The sequence below is a fragment of the Ochotona curzoniae genome, unplaced genomic scaffold (assembly GCF_017591425.1).
Source record: "Ochotona curzoniae isolate NIBS_2020 unplaced genomic scaffold, NIBS_Ocur_1.0 contig_64, whole genome shotgun sequence".
Taxonomy (NCBI): Eukaryota; Metazoa; Chordata; class Mammalia; order Lagomorpha; family Ochotonidae; genus Ochotona; species Ochotona curzoniae.
Genome location: NW_024466502.1, coordinates 27,518,797 through 27,541,500, shown reverse-complemented (window position 1 = coordinate 27,541,500; position 22,704 = coordinate 27,518,797). Strand labels below are relative to the sequence as shown.

The window sequence follows — 22,704 nt, the reverse complement described above, 5'->3', positions numbered from 1 at the left end:
GCAACAGCTAGGGACTTCAGAAAGTTCCTCGTATGGATGAATTATAGATAGTATACACTACTAGATACATTTTGTTACCATTGGCAACAAATGTGTTATTGATAACTAGTGCATTAATTGACTGCAAAAATAAAGTATAGGATTTCACTTGTACATATTTTTCTCCTACGAATAAGTACTGTAGAATCCTACTTACTAAAATTTATGTAATGAAAGATGCTAATTCAAAACTTATAGTAGAAAATTAAGTCATGAAATTGACCTTCTAATAAAAAAAATCACCAATATTTTATGTTGAGTGCATGTTGCTGGAGACACAAATGATTATCTTTGAAATCTATACCATTTTCAATGAGCCAAGTTTTCAATATGTATTCAATAATTTTGTTCTAGAAAAGTCAGTAATTCTGGAGCACTGTGATCAAAAGAAGTTTCAGTCAATATAAAACTTACCGACACTTGAATTCATGTCCCCATTTTCAGAATCTGCTCCATGTTGGTTATTACTGGCATGATAGTTGCTCATAGCTTCTAGTTTGATTTTTTTCACCTTCATTGCTTCAGCAATAGCTGCATTGGTAGCGGCAGCAGCTGCTGCAGCTGCTGCTGTCAGACCTGAAAAGAATACATTAAAAGTGAGGAAATAAAAATCAGATGCTTCACGAAATAGTCTATGTACTTTGTATGACACACAAAAAACATATTTTATAATCTGATTCTTTTCCATAACATTCTGATAACATATTCATTGCCAACTAACCAATCAAATGGCATTGATGTAAGGAGAATGATGCTCTCTAAACTCTCAAATACTGTTGGAACCATAATTCATCAATAAAGAATATTAATGAAAATGTAACTAAAATTATTTTTCAAAGACACTATCCTGAATATGTCATTCCGTGTTGAAAAGCTTGTACAGAAACATAAAAGAAGGGACATCCAGTGTCCCCCATAATGTCTCTCCCTGAGATCTGTAATCCTGCGTCCTCACTGTGTAAGCTTCCTCACAGCTGCACCTTGTTGCATGTTTTTCCAAATCATATATGCCACTGTTATCCACAGGAGTACATGCCCTGCCCCTGGGAACCTGGAACATTGCCTTCACCTGAAGGTTCTTACCCCATTGCTCCCTCCCCTAACTTCTCATCCTCCAGCAAAACCCTACTCACTTTTGGAGTCTTCCCAGAGACATCAATGCTTTGCACCCTCATTCCCTTAGAATCATGTTCTTACATCTTTCAGAGTACATGCTTCTTCCAGAGCACTCTGAAGCCTGTCTGTACTTCTGTTTTCATGAGTTTAAAATCTAATCAATGGCAAGGACCATGGCTAGTGTTCAACAAAAAATAGACTAGTTAATACTTGTCTTCTACTCAGCCAAGTGTGATTCAAGTGAGTTCGTCATCTTAAGAACCCTGTAAGACTGATCACTACTACCATTACATTGCAGCTTAGGAGACACAGGGTAGGATTTAAGACAACATAGTCTAGAGTTGACCTTTCTCAGCATGGCACCGGGAAGCTGGTACAGGACAGTCCATCTCTGTTCATCCAGAGAGCAGGAGGCAGAGGCAGAGGCAGACAAGGTTTGTTCTCCATAAATATGAAAACACCAAGTCAGCTCTATGCAGGTTGCCACTCCTCCTCTTTATAATGCTGGACTATATAAATGGTCTCTCCTAATTCTAAAGCATAGACCATGTATGAGACACTGTACCTCTCCCCCATTCCCCAGCCCATATTCTTTGTGCTATGGCTGCTTCAGTATTTCTGACTAGAGTGCCTCAGCCTTGTTTCTGTTTCTCGGTGTGATATATTTCCACTCCACACTGGTGCCTTAGGCTGAGCACCCTTCTCTGCTTCTTCCCCACTAATCATCACTTCCACTGTCTATAGCAAGTAAGCCACAGCCTAAGCAATTATTTGTTAAAAAGTCCCTTTTTCTCTACTACGTTGTTAGAGGGCAGAAGAACCCCTCACCTCTCTGTCAGATCAAACCAAAGAAGGCCTAGAAACTTTTCCCCCAAAAGCAACAAGAGCTTCAGATCGAATCTTCACATGGCAAACTGATAAAGCACCCCTTAAAAGGCACTGATCTCAGTTCAGAGACTCCATCTGGGCTTGGTCTGCACATTCATTACCTTTTAAGTCCCAACTTGAACTGACTCTCTCATCTTCCTATGATTGAATTCTCTCCCCAATTACTCATTTCCTTCAAAGATGCCTCAGAACATTTTCTTTCCTGTTCTCTTAAAAGTCTCTTTGTGCTTCCCAGAAAAATCTGTCTTGCTTGATTTTGCCTGGCCACCAATGGGAACATCCCATTTATCCTTTCTCTAAGTTCCCTGATGCTGACTTATCTCCAGTTTATGATGCTTCTGAAGTCTTTGTGTCTGATTTATGCTGTGGAGAAGTCTTGTTCATTTTATTCAAATAATACAGGTAAACCTACAACTTGAGATGTGATTGCTATTGTTGTACAGATCCATCAAATTAAGTAGCATAAAACAAAATTATGCATGATATGGCCTTGGAAAAGCCATCAAATCTTCCGGAGTATGTTTTATCTATTAAGCCATTCTAATCCCTAAGGCAAAATATAAGTCTTAGATAAGTTAAACTGCATGAAGCTTTCCACATTGTGTTTAGCAAAAGGAGACACTGAGTGCATTCTAGTTTCTCAACATGTGCATTCCAAGCCTAGCTGTATTCCTGAAGAATATCTACAGATTTGCACAAGTTTAAAGATTTGAAAGAATTATATTTGTCTCTCCAGGACTGCCTTAATCCTTGACATTTTTTTTTTCTTCTGAAAACAGCACTTGAAAAAACCCAAAGAGCAGAAAGTAAGAAACCAGTGAGTGAGCTCCAGACTGTGACACAAAATGCACCCGTACAAATGCACCTGTGCAAGAAGAAGGGGGTTCCCTACACCCTGAAGTCTACACAGGCCTCCCCGCTCCTCACTCGGCTGCAGAACACTGGGCATCTGTATCCTGGCCTCCTGCATCCCCACTGCCTTATGCGGGAAGAGGGAATACAGGCAGAACACACAGATGCAGTGAGGATGAGAGTTCGAGGCTAACAAAAGCAGTAGGGGTGGATGTCCAAGTATAAAAATCCTGAATGGAAAAACCAACGCAACTCTCCTAAGATAACTTATAACTGGAGAAAAGATGAAACCACAAATCGGGAATGGAAAGAAGCAGGCAGGTGAGAGATGCTGCTCTAAGTGCTTAATATGAAGAGGTCAAAACAGGTCTATTGAGGAAACAGGTAGGGTTTAAGAGGCAGCCCCACTCCACTCAATGTGGATGCCACACAGTACCCGGACCTCACCCGGAAAACAGAAAAGCCTGCTGCATGAGTCACTGCACTGGATCCTCAATTACCACAGTGTCCAGAGGGGCTTACATGTGGAGGGCATAGGGAGCTCAAGCACTCTGCTGCCTTTCTGTACTGCAACTAAGCCCTAGACTTTAAACAACAGCTGGGACCCGGCACAGTAGCCTAGCAGCAAAAGTCCTCTCCTTGTATGTGCCACCGAGATCCAATATAGGCACTGGTTCCAATCTCAGCAGCTCTGCTTCCCATTCAGCTACCTGCCTGTGGCCTGGGAAAGCAGTCGAGGACAGCCCAAAGCCTTGGGACCCTGCACCCGCTTGGGAGACCCAGAAGAGGCTCCAAGCTCCCTCCCAGCTTCAGATTGGCACAGCTTCAGCCAATGCGGCCGCTTGGGGAGTGCATCAACAGACCAAATTTCTTCCTCTTTATCTCTCCTTCTCTTTGTGTATACATATATATGACTTTCCTAAATCAATAAGTCATTTTTAAAAATCCAGTTTTGGTAATATATTATTTCTCTGATCTCATTTATACCCATTCTTTTGCTATTCAAGTCCTTCCCAGTTTTACATTTCTTCTAGAAGATAAAAGTATGTCAAGTATACATGAACACCTACTTGCTGTAACTTAACTGCATTACTTCTCAACATGCAAAGGTATATGCAACAGCCTCATCCACCAATATGCCTGATGGGTCCTCAATTTTAATTCTTTAATATCTTCCAAATTCAATTTTCTTAAATACCATCATTTCTCTACCATGCCCCATGAAAATCTTTTATTTCTCTGATATTTGTATCCATTGCTCATCTTCAGATTAAGTTAATTTTCTTCCCTATACTTCTGGTATAAACTTCTAACTGCTTTCACTTTACCTCGTTTCAATCACGCATTATTCACACAAAGGTCAGCATGAGCTATGAAAATAAAGATCTGAGCCTGGCAGTCAATGCCTCGTCTTAGGCCCACACGTGCGCCTGCCATGGTTGGCTCCACAGGTGCCCATCCCAGCTTTCTTGTTCTCTTTCTGTTTCACAGATATCGTCTAGTGAACACGGAATTCTTTGAGTCTTTTACTGTGGTAATTCCACTTTCTAGACAGTCTCCATGTCTGACTCCAGATCTGCCCAATCCTCTCCATTGAGCAGTTTAAACACTACCCTCTCAGAAGAGCTCAAAGTTCCTGACTCTTCACTTGCTGCTTAGGAAAGAGCTATCCACATTGCAGAAATAAGCTCATGTCTCAGTCTTCTCACAAGTCAGGCAGACCTTCCCCATCGTCAAAGGCAGACTCAGAGATCCAATTGCTTACTTTGGTAACAGTCCTGTTGAATGGGAGTGTACCTTACTCAGCTGTGCATCAGAATAATCCCTGGATCTTAAAACCCATGCAAAAAATCTCACCCATTCAACCTGAGATTCTGAGTTAGAATTTTGGTGGAGTGGGAAGACTCTGAATGTTAATTTTAGTTGATTTTACTCTTGCATATGCCATTTGAATGTACAAGATGAGTACACATAACTGGTTCTTTGAACTAATTCTTGCCCCTCTTGTGGGGGACAAGACACTTAAACAGGTGAAGTTGGGTTGCTCAGTGTATCTGAGTTACAACAAAAAAAACACAGAACCATGTTCTTAATATATGTATGCAAAAAATCTATCACTGCGCCGGGAACAAACTGTCAGGGAAAGAAAACATGTTTCTCAAACTATCTTACTTAGATAACCAAAAGATAAGCTCAATAATTATTTTAACAATATCAACGGAAAGTAATAAGACCCTGGTTTATATTATCAGAAGTGTGAGAATATTGGAAATAGAAACTCTCCTGCATATAAAAAGTGACTCTCCAAAAATATATTTTGCCTAAGGCTACAGAGGAACAAAAAACATTCACACACTCCACCTCCTGCATTTACTGTACTTCCTGTTGGCCTTTCAAATCCCTGATGTAATTCTCAAATCTGCTCCAACTTGTCTTTTCAGTGCAAACTCAGCTTACTATCCATACACTAGCTTTACATAAAGGCCCCACTGTATATGCTATAGCCTAATGAGGTTGCCTTAAAAAAGAGAGAAAAAGAAGAAAAGAAAAAAAGTCTAATAAGTTCAAACATAACTCATGTCTTTTGTCTCTACTACATAAAGGTTTTAAAGTGCAACCAAATTTTGTTTCTCAATTGTCCACTTCTGCAAAGTTATCAAAATTTCCATTCTTCCGAAACAAAAGAAATCAACTTTCCCAGGGCCAGCATTGTTGCACTGCATATGAACACACTGTTTAGAAGTCTTTTTTCTGAAAGATTTTTTTTTTACTGGAAAGTCAGATATACAAAGAGGAGGAAAGATAGGGAGTAAGATCTTCCGTCCACTGATTCACTCCTTAAGCAGCCCCAAAGGCCAGAGCTGCGCTGATCCTAAGCCAGGAGCCTGGAGCCTCTTCCGGGTCTCCCATGTGGGTGCAGGGTCCCAAGACTTTGGGCCGTCCTCAACTGCTTTCCCAGGCCACAAGCAGGGAACTGGATGAGAATTGGAGCAACTGGGACACAAAATGGTGCCTATATTGACTCTCGGTGTGTTTAAGGCAAGGACTTTAGACACTAGGCCTACTGCACTGGATCCCACTGTTTTGAATTCTACCATCTCATATGGGCACCTGTTTGTGTATCAGCTCATTGTGTCCCAAATGCAGCTCAGATGCTTATGTTCATGGGAATGCAGTAGCGAATGATTCAAGTGCTTGGGCTCCTGTGCCTACACTGGGGAATCCAGATGAAACTCCTAGCCATGATTTTGATCTGGCCTAGTCTTAGCCCTTTTGGTCATCTAGGAATGAAACAAGAGATGGAAGATCTCTATTTATCTCCCTCTCTCAATTCTGGCTTTCAAATAAACACATCTTTTACAGAGAATTAATTTTGCCTCAAAAAATAGATGAAATATAGTTTCCCAAAGTAATACCAAACAGCAAATTCAGTAACAGTGCACAGAACAAAAAAGATGGAAATTATCTTCCTCCAGAGTACAGTCATATATTCAAACCACGTTTGCTGGAAGACTGGTATGGGCTGAAGAGTCTATTCCACATTTCAACCAGTTGGTTCTGATGCTGATTTCTCTTAGATTACTGATGATACCACTTTTTATTTTAGATAGTTATCTTACTGGTATTTCAAGCACACTCACTTTTAGGTATGCAAGGGAAGACATACACGATGAACAAATGAATAAATGCTCTCTTCCATGGAAGGGTAACTAACTCATCCATTTTCATCATGATACATTTACTTTCACACTCTCAGAGAACACACACTCTAGCTCATACACCTAATCAACAACACAGAGTGAACTGACAAGTCCAACGTAGTGTAATTTAACTTCATATTAAAAGATTCTATCATTCCTTGGAATGCTGGCTCAGTTTAAGTGCAATAGATTCTAAACACAGTTTAATCTTCAGGAAGAGAGAAATTTAATGTATGCTGAAAATTCATTTTCCATGGATCAAAATAATGGGTTGAATTGACATTGTTTCAAAAAGGCACTTTCCCATGGAAAAGTTGCACATTATATGGTCCTACATCTTTCCTGAAGATCAAATCAGCTGTGTGTCAAAACTAGGTTATCACGCCATGTGTATTTTATAGTGCTGAATGTTTGAAGTTTCTTTTCTATGCTTTTATCTTGACAGACTACCACCACCTGATATTTAAAAGAGCAAATATGCCTTGTACATAAAACTACGAATCTGGCTGCTTGTATTATAGCCTTAATCATAATATAAGTCCATTTCCCTGAATATTGGCATACTTTGCATTTTCAAAACAGGTTATCTAATATTTTCTAAATGGCTATTATCAGAATTTTTATTTTCACAATTCAAGTTCTTTCCTTTCAGCTTTTCTGGTAAAGATTTACTTATTTTATTGAAAAGGCAGATACACAGAGAGGAGAGACAGAGAGGAAGATCTTCTGTCCGATGGTTCACTCCCCAAGCGGCCACAATGGCCGGAGCTGAGCCAATCCGAAGCCAGGAGCCTGGCGCTCTTCTGGGTTTCCCATGCAGGTGCAGGGTCCCAAGGCATTGGGCCATCCTCAACTGCTTTCCCAGGCCACAGGAGCTGGATTGAAAGCAGGGCTGCTGGGACTAGAACCGGCACCTATATGACATCCCGGTGCATGCAAGACGAGGACTTTTGCAACTATGCTATTGTGCCAGGCCCTCCTTTCAGCTTTTAATACTCCTTTCTTTTAATATTCTTCTGAGTAAGTGATTAGCAGTGTTGTTATAATGTATCAAAATTTCCCATCGGAGTAAGCATGAGTTCAGTAAAGAGGTTGCAAAAAGAAGCACAAAAACTTTGTACGATATGCATTGATTTTAAGCAGTGGTACAGCAAGTTACATAATAGTGCTGGTTTAAAAATTACCATCTGTAAAAGCACAGCTAGCAATCCCGACTAATCAAGAGTGTTAGGAAGAATGAACGCAAAATCACACAGGTGACAGTACGTGCAGATTTTAAGCCCACTGCAATTTACAGCAAATCATCTTCTTTTGGTTAATATTACATTTGTTTATTTACTCAGGAAAATGTAAATATGTCCAAAAGTAATCGCATAGAGAGTATATAGCCACTTGACAAATGATTATCAGCACACCAAGTTTCCAGCAAATGTGTACTGAAACAGCATGTTTCCTGACAGTAATGAAATTTATCCTAAACCTGCTAAATCTGTCCTTGTGCTACATTGATGCAAAGCCTTTGCTATTTTGTATCCAATACACAAAAACCAATTCATGGCTTTATTTTTTTTGAAAGTAAGCAGGAATTGCTACCATTCAGAAATATTTCCTTTCTCTTTGTGATGGAAGCATTTATGTCTGCATGCAACTTTTACTTATCTAAACATCACGTGAGTTCTTCAGACTCCATTGCACAATTTGTACTGTTCTTTAGAAGCAGAAAAGTATCTCAATTCTATTTTTTCAAATAAGTTAGTATCCCGAGTTATAAACAGAAGATTAAAACTGTAGATTATAAATATCAATAAAACAGACATATTGCTGTCAAGTTCTTTCTGTGACCTGTTTGTTTGCTCATCAACTTGAAAGGTTCAATCTTTGATCTTTAGTTTCAAAGACATGGAGATGATTTCCAAATGTTTGATATGTTGTCCACATTTACATCGCATTCCGTAAAAAATGTGTTTCCCAAAACCCAATGGTTAACTAAAATTGGTTACATCCAAGAGATGTTAGGTATTCAAATCATCCATATGATAAGCTCTTTATTAGTCAGTTTCTTTTCTCAGGTTTACAAGAAACAGTTTTAAAGATGCAGTAGAATTACCAATGATGCTTATTAATATTCTGGAATTGATAAGTTATTTATGTCTGGCATTCTTCCTGCTGCTTATTCAGGCAGTCAGGCAGCTTATAAATATCTCATCACTCCACCGTCAAAGAAATTTCATCGACAGTGCTCATGCACAGCTATTAGCAATATGAATCTAACCATTACAAGAAAGAGGAAAATCGAACATGTGGCATTAATACGCAGTCCTGGTTCCTAACCATCTGATAGGCAGATGGTGTGAAGCGGATTCTCCAGCTGAAATGAAGGGGCACATCATTTAAAACCTTGTTTGCATTCTAACTGATATCAGAGCCATATTGATATACATGATACATCATGGCAGTATTTGAACAATCTAGTTTGTTTCAGTCATAAATGTTTACAGCCTTGTTTTTTTAATCTTATAAGCATGTTCAGAAGAGTGTATTTTTAATTTATGAAACCTATTGTTTACTTCTGTTGAACTAGAAGATTAGTGGAAAGCAGGAATATTAAATTACTTCAACCAGAGCAATATAAACAAGACAGATGAAAAAAGAGGGTTTCTATTTTCAATAAGGATGTTAGCAGAGGAATTTTAAAATTAGCCCAGGCATTTTGTGCATTAAATGCATTTATTCATTTAAACCTTCCAGCTATTTTTTCCCCAAGTGACATACAGAGAAACTTAATGCTTTACACAGTCATTCATTTAAAACTCTCACTGTGTGCAATTAATCTTGTCCAACAATTCAATTCAGAAAGTAAAACATCAAAAAGCATAGTTCAATTCAACAGTCATTACTGTGAAGTAATCTTTCTGCTGCTGACAGTTTCTATAGACTCTGTAAAACTCCACTGAACATGCATTGTAACTTCCAGATGAGTGTGAATTACAACTCAGTTGAAATCAGTCCAAGTCTTAGAATTCTTGGCTCAATGTAACAACTTAAAAACATCACTACATTGTTCACCCTATTTTCCTCCCATGTTTATTTAAATATTATTCCCTCTTTAAACACTAACACTAATCTTCAATTATTTTGTTCCTCAATTCTTCTCAAATACATTAAAATTGTGATTGAAACACACTTGTTCACACTCTACAATGATTAAATCAGAAATGTTGAGCAGCTAGAATAAGTAACTTAATTGTGAATCTAGTTGCGTTGAGGATTTTCCATGTGAATTTATCTCTTAATGTTCATTACACTGATTTATACTCCCTTTGAAACATACTGTATTCCTCAAAATAAAGAAAAATTGATCCTTGAAAGTACATCACTTTCTTTTTTAAACTGGTTAGACCCTGAAATGTTTAACCAAAAGAGAACCACTAGTATTACGGAACAGAGAAGAAGAAATATGTCATTACAATGCTGATAATTACTAATAAATAGTCATGAGGTTCAGCATACTTCCATTTTTCACATTTGAAGGGACTGTAGCTAGTAGAGGGAAACACCATATCATTTGACTGCACTAAAATAATTTTTAAACATCCTATCTTCTGATCACTGAATCATACAGAGTAAAACACAGTGATATTTTAAAATTACGGTACTTTGAGACTATATAAAATGTCAACTAATTTACAAAAAGTTGAATTTTGTGGGAGAGATGGGGTATTTGGTCTAGTAGTTAAGATGTCTGTTTCACACATCAGATTGATTTAGTTTGATACTTGGCTCCAGGTCCTTTTCTACTCATGCACACCTAGGGAGGTGACAGTAAATGGCACAAGATACTGAACCACGACCGGCCACGTGAGACACCAGGATGGAGTTCCTGGTTTCCAACTTGTACTGCAATCCCAGCTGTTACAGCATTTGGCAGTGGGCGCAAACAAACACACGGATTTCTCTCTCCCCTACTCTGTTTCTTTAGCTCTTTGCGTATACGTTTCTCAAATTAATTCAAAAATAGTAAAATTAATAAGTGACACAAATATCTTTAATATGCATCTTTTACTTCACCTTTAACATTAACTTTAGCAAAAATAAATAAATAAATAAACTCCCAAGCATCCACTTTTGCTCTAATTTTCAAAATATTTTCCTTCAATGTAACTCTTCTTTTATTTTTTTTAAAGATTTATTTTTTATTATTTTTTTTCATTGGAAAGGCGGATATACAGAGAGGAGAGACAGAGAGGAAGATCTTCCGTCCGATGATTCACTCCCCAAGTGAGCGCAACGGCCGATGCTATGCCGATCCGAAGCCAGGAGGGTCTCCCACGCGGGTGCAGGTTCCCAAAGCTTTGGGCCATCCTCGACTGCTTCCCCGGGCCACAAGCAGGGAGCTGGATGGGAAGCGGGGCTGCCGGGATTAGAACCAGCGCCCATATGGGATCCCGGGCGTGCAAGGCGAGGACCTTTAACCACTTGTGCCACCGCGCCGGGCCCAACTCTTCTTTTATGTAGCAATAAAACTTAAGGGCAATGAGTTTATCTCTAGAAAGTCACCATAATACGCAACAGCTGAATTACAATTTCTCTAAATCCTGACTCAGTACTAACCATGCTGATTCTTATCAATCGACATAAAAAAATATGGAATGTAGTAAAGTATGGAGGCTTTCAGTGAAGATGACACTCCTGATTAAGCTTACACACTTCATATATACTCATCTAATCTCACAGACATAAGTCAGTTCCAGTGAAAACCCTCATTTAAACGTTTCTGATTCAGCATTCTATAATGTGGAATTAACTTGTCATGGAAACAATATCTTTAAAATTTAACACAGATATTTAACCTGTACTAAAGTAAGGTATGACTGTATCATATTTGCTTGAATCTTATATTATCCATGGCATGAAAAAACACAATAAAAATTGGATTAATATTTTTCCTTCACATATGTTGAGTACATGATGATTTCTATCTAAAACCAAGTTGAAGTTCCCAAACTTTAACTCTAATTGTCTTTCACACACTCTTCTCATTATGTCTTATTTTCCCATTATGCAATGTACTAGGCATTAGATGTTCTTATGTTTTTCTCAGGCCCAATACTACTTGCTCCCTCCATGGGTCATCACCTCAAATTACCCAGTGAACTAATGATCCCAAACAGGTGACTCTAACTAGAAAGAGCGTGAGTGACATTGTGACATTGGAGAACAATGCTGCGAATTACTAACATATTATAAAAAATCAGGCAATATAATAAGTGTAAATTTTGTTTCCTGCCAAAGAGTGACCTCACTGATTTCTTAATTAAAAAAAAAAACATTTTTGAACATGTTATAATTCCTTCAATATCTCAATATCAAGTAAATTCTCTTCTAAATCTGTTAAGACTTTAATACGTCTTTTTTCATTTTTTTCAGAATCTAGAAAATGATGTGTAATTGTGTCAACATACAATGGTTGGGGGGGAAAGGAGATAAAATGACAAAAATGCAATAATTCGGAAATTTTTATGTAATTCTTGTTTGGAGAGAGTTATCCAAAGAGGTTAAAAATAGATGGGGGGCCTGGCACCACGGCCTACCAGCTAAAGTCTTCACCTTGAAAGCGCTGGAATCCCATATAGGCACCAGTTCTAATCCCAGTAGCCCCGCTTCATCCAGCTCCCTGCTTGTGGCTTGGGAAAGCAGTCGAGGGTCAGGATCTGGTCTCCTGTCTTTGGATCGGCACATCACCGACCATTGTGGTCACTTGGGGAGTGAATCATGGGACAGAAGATATCTCTCTATTTCTCCTCCTCTCTGTATATCTGACTTTAAATAAATCTTTTAAAAAATAAATGGAAAAGATATAACAGCACAAGATTTTTCTTCTTTAATGAGGTGGTCGCTTATTGACAGAGATATTCTACTGGTTCTCTTCCCAAATAGTCACTTTGGCCAGGTCAAAGTGAGGAACCTGAAAACCTACCCAGGCCTTCCACAGGGCTGCAAAAGCCCAAGAACTTGGGCCATCCTCCACTGGCTTCCCAGACACACTACGAGATGGATCAGAAGTGGAGCAGCAAGGAATGTCAGTGTTGTAAGCAGTAGCTTAATGTGCTGAGCGCCAAAGCACCAGAAGTCTTCTGATATATCAACACGGACATTTTTTCAGTGAAGATATACGTGAAATAAATATGTATTTATATATGCAACTTTTTCTCAATCCCTTTCATTCTTTCTTTCTCATTCTTATTCTCTCTAAGATACAGGAGGCACCACACTGTCATCTAAAAATAGAAACTGAAGGACAAGTGCTTGAGAATATATGTTCTTCCTTTGCTTAACGTTAGGATTTTCACAAAAATAAATTTCTTATTTTATCTTCATCTCCAGCTGACAAGGTAGATGTCTTTCCTTAATTGCTTATAAGCAAAATATGAATTCTAACAGATGTATTGTACTTAGAAAAGTAGGTTTTTGGTTGCAGTTGCAAGTCAGAATCTCAGAAAGCACAATCCTGAATAATTTGAAACAATATACACTACCTTGCAATCATGATGATTCAAAAGTAAGACGGATGTCAGTCAAAAGTCTCACGTGATTTTTATGTCTTACTGGTAGCATGTTAAAGTAAATTAAGCTTTGAGCTTGAACAATTTGTAATCATAGTTTAAGTTACTTAATTCCTTGAGTGTTACTTAGGCAAACTCAGACTGTCCGAAAACAAAGTAATGTTACATGTTACTACTCAAGAATGAACACAGCCTGAGTTTGAAGCTATTTCTTTTAAAGCTTTCATTGGTATATTTAAAGCCAGTCACCAGAGAGCAGACTGAGCAGACAACAAGAAAGAAGTATCAATGGTTAGGACCAAGCTATTCACTTCTCTTTTTCTGCTGCTGCTGTTGCAAAAAAGGAATTATTTCAACGGTAAGAAATGTTGACTTCCTAACAGGGATAGGAATGATACAGATTTATGTATTCTGGGAAGACTTTTTTTTTTTCTTCCAAAACAACAGAAAGTCACATAAAATCTTCAGTTTTCCTCACATCTCTTCATGTTAGGAGCACATCTCTTGTTGTACCATCCAAATTGATGCTGCACCATGAGATTCTATTTAAAAGGATGAAATCACTGTAGCAGATGTATTCACCTTAAATAAGTCAAACTGATTGGAAAAGAATCGAATTAAAATTAAAATTTACTGTAAGCGTTCAAATTCTACATTTCAAGTAGTAATTTAAACAACCAGCTAATCACAACAGTTTTATATAAAACATGGACCTGTTTACATGTATTCCTTTCTGCCTACACTGAGCCAAACATAGAAATAAACATTAATCTGAATTCTGCAAGCATATGTATGTTTCTTTCCTTGATGAGTTGGAATTTGCTCATACAATTTATAAAAGGATACATAGAAAATTGGAAGAATTTTCATATTTTTTATAATGGCATATGACATTTGAAATTGATACCATGATAAGCAAAACAAAGTTCAAAACATTGAAATCCATAAAATGTACCATGCCATAAAAATCAGGACCTAAACCCCCATGGGCTGATTTTAGAAATTAAGATTCAGTTAACCTTATTGTATTTTGCATTCCTACTTTTCTTCTTATTGTTTGCAATTATTAAACATCATTTTGATTTAAGCCACGTTAATGTGGCATACAATGTTTCCACAAATCTCAATATTCTCATTTTCTTATCATTTTCTATGCATGTGCAAATCTCTGGTCAAATTTCTCATGTATTTATTAAATTCAATTATTTAACTATTTGTAATATCTGGAATGTGTGTTATCATCACATGTATGACAATCATAAAAGAGTTTCAAATCCTTTTCAACACTCTTACCATATATCTTTCTTACAAGAATTAGAGGATTCAAGCATAACTTTGTCTTGGAAGTAAAACCTTTTGAAATATTGCTAAAGTGCGCACTGAATAAAGACAACACACTTAAGGGGACTCCCTCCCCCCTTTAAACAGCATTCATCTTTTCAAAAGCAATAGATTCTCAGTCCACACGGGGTCTGTTGCATTATTCATTTCATGTGCAACCTCATGCTGGACCATAAATTGTTACTTTATCTAATCAAAGGAGACTTAACTCTACAGAAGGTCAAAGGTTTAATTTTGTGAAGTATTATCTTACACTATGAGTTTAACTGAAAAATAGAAGAAGAAAAACAGCCAAGAAACTGGTAATAAATGAACCTTTATTGCCTCAGGCATTGGCCTAGTTAATAAACTTTCATTGAAGGTTTCTTTCAACTGTTACGGACAATGAGAGGGAAAAAAAAATCTTAAATTACAGCCATGTGTGACTTTTAAAGCAGTCATTCTTTTTTATCTCAACCTCCTTAGCTCAGGGAAAAAAAGACAAAGAGAGATTGTCTTCGATCTCTTAACCAAAAATGTATGTTTCTAAACAGATGAAAAAGTGCAGATAAACTTCCCTAAAAGCAGAGGTCAGCTTTGAACAATATAAAAAAAAATGCATTCTTTAGGTGTTGAATCTTAGAGAACAACCTCTCCCACTCAGTGTAAAAGTACAAAAAGAAGGAAGAGCTCTTTTCTCCTTCCCCTCCCCAAGTCCAACTCTCATATTGCTGCTGCTTGTTCAGCTATAATCTCACTATTATTGCACAGTCAATTGTTGCCTTAATATTAATTAAGTGAATTGTAAATAAGACATTATCTAGGTACCATCTGATCTCTTTTACTACAGAAATTCTCTTGTCAAACAGAAAAAACACTAGTAGCAAAATAACTCATTGTATTAATATGCAATGAAAATTAAGAGGAACAATGCTATCTTTTTTAGCTGATACCATCAACTAACAATGGTCTGTGAGTTTTCTTGTTGTTATTTTTTAAGAAAGAAAAATGAACTCGGTTATTCTGAATAACATCTCATTTTTTTAGTAGGTAGCACAGTGTTGAGGATAAAAGTGATCACACTCCCAATTACATCTTTATCTCCACAGCACAGCATAAATAGGGCAGATCTTTGAGTTGTAAACAGAGTCCATACAAGTTGTGAAAAGGGAACCCTGCATGGGTTCTCGTCTTCAGCTATTCTTAAAGAGAAAAGAGGGCCAGCTCCTTACTCCTAAACAACCTCCTAGCCAGGATCTATTCACAAACCACAGTCCACTCAGCCAGGCACCCAAGCCTCTTCCTACCTAGAACTATGTGGACAGAATTGGGCCTGGGGACATGGCCCCAGAATGCTTCTCCAGGCCACCTGTAAATCTAAACCGTGCTGCCTGAGCACAGCCAGGAGCACCAAGTGAGAATGAGAGCAGCTCCTTACTGAGGAGTGCATCCACACAGCTGGGTGATAATGAGTCCTACCGAGGTCAAGCAAGTAGCATGTTTCCACCAGCAGCTTTGCTGCTTCTCTTGTGGATGCCAAGAGCAGCTAGAGACACTTGTGATGGACAGAGAGAAGCCAAGATGAGATTCCTGCAACTCAGACCAAATTCTGAAAGGGGAAAATTACATAATGCTGTGACTATCACAGAATGTTAATGAAAAAAGATAGCCAACTCTAAAAATATAACTAATTCAGAATGTGACAATTTGAAGCAAATTGAGACAATTTTCATTAATTCTGGAGATTTCTAAATCAATGAATAGACTTTGATTTCATACAAGAAAAAATAAAATATTGCTCCAAGATTATATAGAATGCACTGTCGGAAGAACAATGGGTAGACAAGATTTTTTGTCCCACTTTATTTTCTGCCTGATCCACATACAACTATTTGTTTGGAAAACTAATGAAAGGGTAAATATGGAGAAGTGTAGCTAATTTCCAAAAAATAAACACTGTATTTGAACAAATATATTGAATAGCTACTTACATATGTATACATCCATGTACTTATATATAAGACTGATTATATATACTTATATGTACTCAGTATAAAATATGGGCAATATATCTGTCAGTATGCATGTAAAGGATTTCTTAATAAAAATGTAGGTCTACCTTTGTAATTTTAGTTTTTTCACCTTTTGTTCTTATAAAAAAGCTGAGGTACATTTAGAGAGTAACCTCAAGGTCAGAGAAGCACGGGAGAGTCACAAAAACAGGTATCTCAAGCATAATGTCTTGTTCTATTAATCAAAGTTTTATGGGTTTGGGAAAGTTGTTCTACAGTATACAGAGAAGATTAAAAAAAAAGATCAAGGGAATTCAAAGGATTTATTACAAGTGCAGACAGTAACTCCGACTAGTATTTTAGCTAGATAGACATAATTAATTAATTGTAACATTGTGAAATTCTAAAATGCTGAAGGAGCATGCTTGTGCCTGTAATGCAGTAAGGTAGAACAACACTTATCGTCTTTCAACCACCAGGAGCGTCTGTTAGTTTTTTAACTTAATCCACAGCTTGACACAGATCCTAGAGTAATGGAACACAGTTCTTTGATTGAAATAATATCTAAACATTGCTGCCCAAGCCTGGTGGCCTGATAGAAGTCTCTGTGTGTCTGAAACATGAGAAAGTTGAGTTTGGAAAAGATCCTGAGACTGGAAATGCCCTTTTTGGTTGAATGGGACCAAGAACAAATACAAAATGCTTCCTTCCACGTCTTCTCTTGCAAGCAGTGTCAAACTGAAAGTGAGCCATTTTCTTCAACTACTAAAATGTTGCTACACACACAACACTAAACAACTGACAACTGCAGAATTTCATTCACATCTTATCAAAGATTTCAGAAGTGATTCAATCCCTCAGTTTTCTATTCTTGAGTGTGAAAATGTGAAGTTATGTCATTGTAACAGAGAAAGTTGATCTACATAATGTTTAAAATTAAGTCATTTGGAGGTTTCCAATTCTTCAAAAGCATACTAAAAGAGACCCAGATGATGTCTTGCAGAAAACTTAGTGGGAAAAAAGCCCATATGTGCATACTGTGTGTTATTTAGTGTGCCTTGACCTGCAATAATAATAAAACCAGCACAACTGAACACTTGTTTGAGAGGATAATTTATAAGTCTGTATTTACAGCATTAGGTAAATTTTGATCAAACTCTGAAAGGCATGATTAAATTCTTCATTCTACTGTATATTCTAATAAATTTCAATAAGCGAGCAAAGTCCCTATTTGCCAAATGTCAGGCATTTTGCAGAAACCACTTGGAAGTGGGTAAATAATGGAAAAAAAATGGCAATGAGTAGTACTAAATATATCTGAGTCTATCACTAAGTATGATGTATGTTTCAACACCATACTTAAAACATGTAAATAAAGACAGTGATTTTTAGCATTTGTCAGCTATCAAATCACTTTATAAACATGTTCATAAAAATGAAACTTGGTGCCAACTGATACAGTCTGAACTCTGTCAGGAAAGCGAGGTCTTGACATATTTTATCATTAGATGTAAAGGAGAGAAAGGAACAGCAAGTAAAAAGTCCTCAAATTAAATAATAAATGTCTTTTTCCTAAAGACAAAGCAGCCCTTGTACAAAATGTTTCCAAAACCACTACCACAGTTGGTGGAATCAGCAGATCAAATAGATCTAGGATTCCCTGCATATAAATGTTCTGCTCTCCATGTGTCAATAGGTTCTCCATGTTACAAGTTGCTACATCCATTCCAGGTATCCAGAACCAACAAAAATGAAGATGCCTATTCTATACACTTCTTTTTATATTTAGAGAAGTCTTTCTCAGAGGAAGTTAGAAAAACTTTATCCTAACAATGCCTTTTTCATAATGGTGTGATTTGAATATGCCTGACAAATCACGGGAAAAGAAAGGCACATCAGGATGGCACATCTGGGACAGAACAAGAGGCTGAGCCCCTTGAACTGCAAGAATAATGGGAAAATCTAAACCTTTAATATAATCAAGAATCTGATAGAAAAGAATGTGGTGATAAGTGGCTACTGGGTAGCTACTGCCAAGGCCTGTGAAAAAGTTCACCGGGGAATACCTAAAAGTAGCTCAATGGTTTTGCTATTGCCAATCTTCCAACATTTATAATCTTCCTCAATAATTAACATGTACCTCCAAGGTTGGATGATAATACCATTGTTTTTTCTCAAGGCATTATTGTTGTACTCATAATGAAAGTCTTGGTCCTGGTACAGAAAATTTCCATAAAATTAGATTGTGACCTTGAGTTTTATATTTAGAGCTACTAAGTACAGAAACATGAAGAAGCACTCAATTGCTTTATGTTTCCTTTGCCATTTGAAACTGGATCTAAAACTAGAATAAATAATGCAAGGGCATATCCACAGAATATGTAAAGGACATTGCCCTTCATCTGATTACCAGATAATCAAATATGTACAAGACAATTGAATGTGCACATGAAAGAACTGGCCACTTTTGAGCCATATCAAATAGACGCTTGAGCATTTGCCGTGAGATTAGGGTGTCTAAAACTGGTTGTGACAGCCTCAACACCATGATACAATACAAGAACTATGTGGCTCATGTTTTTGCTTCTTCAGAGTGCAGACCAGTGCAGAGCACCTTCAAACCACAAACGCAGAGCTCAGTGGAGTTGGAAGAGATAAAGGTACGGTGCACAAGGTATGATTGAAGGAAGTGAATCAGAAAGAAAAACAGTACCAAACTTTAGGAGCATACATATTTCTTGAAATAATAAGAATGCTATTTGCTATTCTGCGCTTCCATCCATCTCTGATAGCATCGAAGAAAGAACAATCCTTTCAGAGCATTTTCAAGTTGAGAACAATATCAGAAATACAGTTCAAGACAAAGAATATGGTCTTTGAAATCTAACATCTGAGATCCAATTCCCTATTGTTATTAGGTAGATGGATTCTGTAAGATCTAATTTCTGTCTAGCTCAGGAAACTCTTCTGCAGCTATGAAAGTGAAGATCACATTTCCTGAGTATCTTGGAATACATGAGAACATTAAATGACAAAGGATGCACAATTAGAATGCTCCACAGGTGTTTCCACAACAGTGTCTTTGCTTTGTGTCCCTGTCATCTCACCATCGCAGGTTGTTCCCTCCTTTTTGTGTCTTCTTAGCTGCACACCAGCTAAAACCGCCACTGTTTTTTCAGACCAGATGGCAGAGCTACAACTATGACATCATTTTCATAAATATGCTTCTTCAACTGTGTTTCTTAGATTCAATAATAAAACCTAGTTGGAAAATACTGCATTTCTCATAAGAAACTTTGCTTCGTGCAATTACAATTGGATGACCTCTGCATCAAACTATAACATTATATAAAATTTAATCATACAACTTTCTAAGAAAATTTAGTCAAGCTATTACACTTCCTTGCAAGTGAAGCTGATGATAGTAACCACACGGCATGGTGGATTTGAAAACAAGTGAGGACATACACACACAATCTGTTTAGGCCATACATAGACCAATCAGGTATTTAAGCTGGTGATGCTGTTCTCTTATATGAGAAAACATTACTACTTATAATTCTATAAAAACATACAGAATAATCTATGTTTTCATCTTATTACATGTTTTCATTTCACAAATCTTGATCCTAGCCAGATATTACTGCAAGATATACAGTATGTTAAAATCACATGATAAGGGCCCGGCGCCATAGCGTAATAGTTAAGGTCTTTGCCTTGAACAAGCCGGGATCCCACATGGACACCGGTTCTCATCCCGGCAGCTCCACTTCCTATCAGCTCCCTGCTTGTGGCCTGGAAAAGCAGTCAAGGACAGCCCAAAGCCTTAGGCCCCTGCACTCACACAAGAGACCTGGAAGAAGTCCCTGGCTCCTGGCTTTGGATCGGCACAGCACCAGCTGTTGTGGTCACGTGGGGAGTGAATCATCAGATGGAAGATCTTCCTCTCTGTCTCTTCTCCTCTATGTATACCTGACTTTTCAATAAAACAAATAAATCTTTAAAATCACATGATAAAAAGAAATTTAGGAAAATGGTTATAATTAACATTGACTTAACCAAAAATTCTTTTAAAAGCTTCAATATTAAATATACGCTTATGAAATTAACAGATTCAGATGTAAGAGCTGGCACTGTCTTGCAAATCCATTTCCCTAACCCTTGATTTACATTATGAGAGTTGAGAACCCCCGTCCTTCCATTAGCAGACCAGTACTTTTTACTATCATACAGTTACTCTACCATACATACGAGGGTTCTTTAAACGCACATTTCTTCCCCTAAGTACATTTATTCATTTCTATATTTGTTGCTTAACTGTGCTGAAATATTAAGGCATAGTGGAAAATAAATAAAGCATATCCCCATAGCTGTTCCGAAGTATTGCATGAAAACAAATAAATATGAAGAAATTTCACATCAGCAATGTGTCACCCGTCATTGGTTTGGTTTCATGACCAATGGTTGTTTTGTTACTCAAACAGTACCTAGTTGGCAAGCAATGCAGTATATAAACAATATTGCCATACCATCCTAGCAATTCACTAGATCGGTCTCGATTTTCTAAAAACAAGTATTTGTAATATCAGCAAAGCAACATCATTCCCTTTCCTTAGCTTATTAGCTCTCACTATCAAGCTTCAATTATAAATATGTAGGTATCACTCACTGAATAGAAGTCAAAACACCTAAATTGATTTATATAGATATTTTCAGGTTAACAAGATATTTAACCTTTCAAAGTATTTGGTAAATATATCTGTTTAAATATATTTTGATACAAGGAATATTTCTAGTCTTTTCTCTGTATAGTAACAGGAACATAAGTCAACTTTGGGAAAACAGAGAATCAGGGATTTGTAGAATTCTAAGAACTCTAAACTTTGTCTTCCTGAATTCTAATTATTTTTATTATCAAGGCATTCTCATAAAATCTGACAACATCATATGCTCTTTCAGCACACGCATTTGTTCATACAAAAAGGAAAACTGAGAGTGGTTCTTCATCAGAACAAACATTCAAGAATTACTTCATGTTAATTGTCATGACAAATTATTTCAATTTCATTCATTTTAACCCATTTACTAGATTCATATAAACAAAGCCTCCGACATCCACTCATGAAAACTAATTCATCATGAATGAGGCAAAATCCACTGGCAGCTACCTAATATTTTTAATTATTAGTAAAAATTTACAAGGATCACTTGAATAGTTGTGTATTTCATCAATATGCTTTCCCAGAAATAAATACATAGTTTGGGTAGCCACTGTAGTAAAACATATGAAGTTGGGTGGTGGGTGTTCAGCCCAGTGGTGAAGACACCAACTGAGACTCCCATGTCCCATGCTGAAGCTCTGAGTCTCATACTGACATTCTGGCTCCACTCCTACCCCCAGCGTTCAGCTAATGTGCACCTTGAGAGGCAACAGGAGAAAGCTGAAGCTTTTGAATCAACACTTACATAAGAAACCTTGGCTGGGTTGTTAGGTTTTGGCTTTGCCTACCTATCCATGGACGTTTTAGTCATCTGAGAAGCTAACCAATAAACAGGTGAGCTCTCTTTTTTCCTCCAGCCCCTTGTCTCTCTTCTTCTCAAATAAATAAGAAATTAGAAAAAAATAGATTATCAAATCTCAAGTAGAGGAAAAGGGCAAGATCTTTAACAAGTGAGTATTCAATCAAGTATTTATTTCATCAGTACTCTGGCCATAGGTCATAGAACATTCTGTGCATAGGCTACAGATAGAGGAATTGCCATTTAAATATCAATCTTCATAAATGCTAAAGTTAAGCCTCAAAATGTTAAGTATGTTATATGTTATATAGATTAGAATGTATAAAGTGATATGCATGGGCCCAGCACAGTAAGCCCTAGTGGCAAAACTCCTCACTTTCCCTACACAAGGAACCCAAATGGGTGTCAGTTTGTGTCCCAGCTGCTCCACTTCCCATACCGCCACCAGGGAAGGCAGCCAAGAGTGGTCCAAGGCCTTGGGACCCTGCATTCGCGTGGGAGATCCAGAAGAAGCTCCCAGTTCATGGCTTTTGTTCTGCTGAGCTCTTAGCTGCAGCTATTGGGACACGTGGGGGGTGAACCAGCATGGAAAATCTTTCTTCCCCTTTGTTTCTCCTTCTCTCTGTAGATTTGTCTTTTCAGTACGAACGAATAAGTCTTTTTAAAAAAGATGGACATAACATGACTCCTGTG

At 37.4% G+C, this 22,704-nt stretch overlaps 1 protein-coding gene across 4 annotated transcripts in view; it reads right to left on the bottom strand.

Annotated features, from left to right (window-relative positions):
* Positions 1-22,704, bottom strand: part of DACH1 (dachshund family transcription factor 1) — a 367,142-nt gene that overhangs the window by 160,402 nt on the left and 184,036 nt on the right. For 3 of the 4 annotated variants that reach the window (XM_040991306.1, XM_040991304.1, XM_040991307.1), the window contains exon 3: positions 454-615. The exons of the other annotated variant lie outside the window; for it this stretch is intronic. In XM_040991306.1, coding sequence (XP_040847240.1) covers positions 454-615 — 162 coding nt within the window. The remainder of the gene's footprint in view (positions 1-453; positions 616-22,704) is intronic. 4 annotated transcript variants of the gene reach the window in all.